General features: G+C 48.1%; 1 protein-coding gene across 1 annotated transcript; it reads right to left on the reverse strand.

The window, feature by feature from the left end:
- Window positions 1-551: 551 nt before the first annotated feature.
- LOC129556330 (N-acylneuraminate-9-phosphatase-like) lies at window positions 552-2569 on the reverse strand. The gene is made up of 2 exons (XM_088845015.1): window positions 2447-2569; window positions 552-1829 (listed from the first exon to the last, which is right to left on the reverse strand). Exons 1-2 carry the CDS (start codon window positions 2536-2538, stop codon window positions 1175-1177), a joined length of 747 nt encoding a protein of 248 aa, XP_088701141.1. The 5' UTR covers window positions 2539-2569; the 3' UTR covers window positions 552-1174.
- Window positions 2570-3031: the final 462 nt, after the last annotated feature.

Genomic DNA, 3031 nt, shown 5'->3' on the forward strand with positions numbered 1-3031 from the left:
TTTATTCCAGGTACGGCTGGTGAAATCATGACTTTGCAGGATGCCTCACTTTGAACTTTTAACCAGTAAGCTCAAAGCAAACCCTAAAATGGATATAGAAATTTGTGAGACAATGACAGTTTCCAAAATTTGAAAAACAGGAGATTTAAGGCAGATGATAACACCAAAAAGAATCAGTCAAGTATCAAAATGGCACCCTGGAAATGGTTAAGACTACAATCTAATCTTCTGTGTTTTCATCATATGGTGAAACTACCCTGTCAGGAGACAATAGATGAGGCACAGCATGATTAGGACAAACCAAGGTGACCCCCTCCGACGTGTTCACAGGAGAACAGCCTGGGGGCCATGTGGCCTGCACTGCCGCACAGCGAGACTGACCAGCCCCTTAACCCCACTGCATTCCTGGGAAAAGACAGTGCAAGTACTTCCCTAAGAGGTAAAGACTAACAGGAACCTATACACTCACTCTGAAAGATGGGAAAATGTAACGGAAAAGGAGCGCTGTATGTTGAGTTTAACAGCTTTTTCACTGGAAGAATTTATTGGTCACACACACAACATAGGAAAACTATCCCCTCCCCCCACAAAAAGGTAGGGCAGAAAATTAGATTCACAAGAGAAGTATACATTCAAAGTAGGCAAATATATGGTGCATGTTTTTAAAACAGAAAACTATGAAAATAATTTCACTATGAAATGCTTTGATTCGCATGTGACTTGGTACTTACTTCATATCAACCAGATCCAACTGCTCTAATAAATCTCTATTATATATGTTTCAGAACAGCTATTTTTTTTAAAAAAAAAAATCTATTTTTAAACCAAAACATGAAATCTGTATTTGTGCATCTATGAACAAATCATCCTCCTTAGTATCTTCAGAGATCCAAGATGCTAACAGATTAATAAAATAATTTTTTAAAAAACATCTCAAGCCACAGATTAACAAATATACTTCTTCAAAGTTTCCTGGATGACACTACTAAAAGTATCTTGTATTAATGTACTCTGGATTCTCAGATATAAATACCAGTCAATGGTTGGTTGGCCATTACATGACAACTGTAATTATCCTTAGAACTGAGTCACAGTATAGAGAATGCCTTATCTTTTCTTAGCTGGAACCCTGTAATCTGACCCTGAAATTCGTAAGTATACCGTTCTCTGTCCATTAAGCAGACACACTGACTTTGCAGTCTATGCTGTGTAAGAGGGCAGGTAGCTCTAGCACAGAAGAGACGGTATAATGCGGTGTGGGGGATGACATCAGGGGCACCGTCCCATTTTTATTTATCCAGACTGTCGCCTTCAGCCCTGCATTGAGGCCTCCTTGTATATCGGTTTCCAGCGTGTCACCAACCATCACACAGTCCCCAGGCTGTACCCCGAGGAGGTCACAGGAGTAATAAAATATGGACGGGGCTGGTTTCTCCTCCTTCTGCTCTCCACCCACAACAATAGCATCAAAATAGGACTGACAGGCACAAGCCTCAATCTTCTCCCTCTGGGTCTGTCGTTCTCCATTTGTCAGTAAGAGATGGCGGACCTCCTTTCGAAGTTCAGTGAGCATGGCTTTGACCTCTTCGGCCAGCGTCATGTGCTGTAAACGTGTAGATTTCCACAGGAAATAACATTCTTCAGCTAATTTCCTATTGGCTGCACCGCCTTTGGTTTCCTGGATTGCTTCTTCCCAGTGTGAAGTCCTGAGGTCAGTAATGCACGTATTAGAAGGATGAAAGCATTCCTTGCTGAGTTTAACTTGAACTTTGTTGCAGATGATTTCAGCCTCTTCTTTGTAATGGTATTTTGATTGTAAGAGCTTTATCGCCAAAGCATGAAGTGGGCGGGGCACGAAGGACTGGAAGGATCAGGTTCCGAAAGTGCGCTTTTCAGATATGGTAATCCTTCGTTAATTTCCCTTAAAGGTGAATGCAGAAGAACGCAAGCAAGGGTTTCTTCGGGTCTCGGAAGGGACGGGAAAAGGCTGAAACAGCATCAGTAGGTACGGGAAGCGGAGTGTGCCGCGTCTGTGCAAGAGCTCGTGAATGTAAACGTGCTGAGGGTCACACTCACCGCGGGGATACCTGAGTGAAGTGCTCAGGCGCCAAGGTCCAGCGCACAACGCGCCGGGGGCCCACACTCGCGCGGCCGGGCCGGGAGAGCTGGGTGCGCGCGCGTCCCGGCCGCCCCAAGCCCAGCCGGCAGGAAGCCAGGCGCCCCGCGCGCCGCCGCCGCTCAGCGCCGCAGCAACCCTGCCCTCGTGGCAGCTCTGCGACACCCTTCCGGGAGCCCGCGCGCCGCCAGCGCCATCCGCGCGGGGCGGCCGGCGCACGGCACCTCCGGGGTGAGGGGCCCCGACGCGCGAGGGGCCTACGGGGCAGCGCCAGGGACGCGAGCGGCGAGCGCGCGGAGCCCGCCGGAGCGAAGCGGGAGCCGGGACGTTACCTCCAACATGCCCTTCCGACTCGCGCCGGCCGTGTCGATGAGCGTGTTGTCCAGGTCGAAGAAGACCGCCCGCACTCGGCTCAGCCCCATGCCGCCGCCGCCAGCGCGACCCGCAAACTAGCCGCCGCCGCCGCCACTGCCGCCGCCCTCCCTTCCCTTCTTTTACTGCCCCTCTGTACGTGTGTGGTGTAGTAGTTTTTATTGCTGAATAACAACTATCCACACACTTGGTGATTTACAGAAACTCCCAGGTGCTGTTTCAGGGCTGTGCAGATCAGAAGTTGAGACAGTCCATTGCTGGATTCTCTGGTGTTTCCTAAGTCCAAAATCAAAGTGTCAGCCTAGCACCATTATGCTTTGGAACTTGAAGCCCTCTTCCAAGCACATGTGTTTGTGGCAGAATTCAGCTCCTTGCAGATTTTTAAAAAACATTAACCTATCAAGTTACACTTGAATACTTTGCAAGTAGTACCATTTTTGAAACAAATTTCTGCATTCTGCTGCTTCCCATTAGCCTTATTTCCTTGATGAAGCTCAACATTCTTTCACCTGTTTATATATGACAAATATACATGGATACTTA

This window comes from Moschus berezovskii, chromosome 17 (genome assembly GCF_049115385.1).
Source record: "Moschus berezovskii isolate FMDL1 chromosome 17, NW_MosBer_1.0, whole genome shotgun sequence".
NCBI classification, from domain to species: domain Eukaryota; kingdom Metazoa; phylum Chordata; class Mammalia; order Artiodactyla; family Moschidae; genus Moschus; species Moschus berezovskii.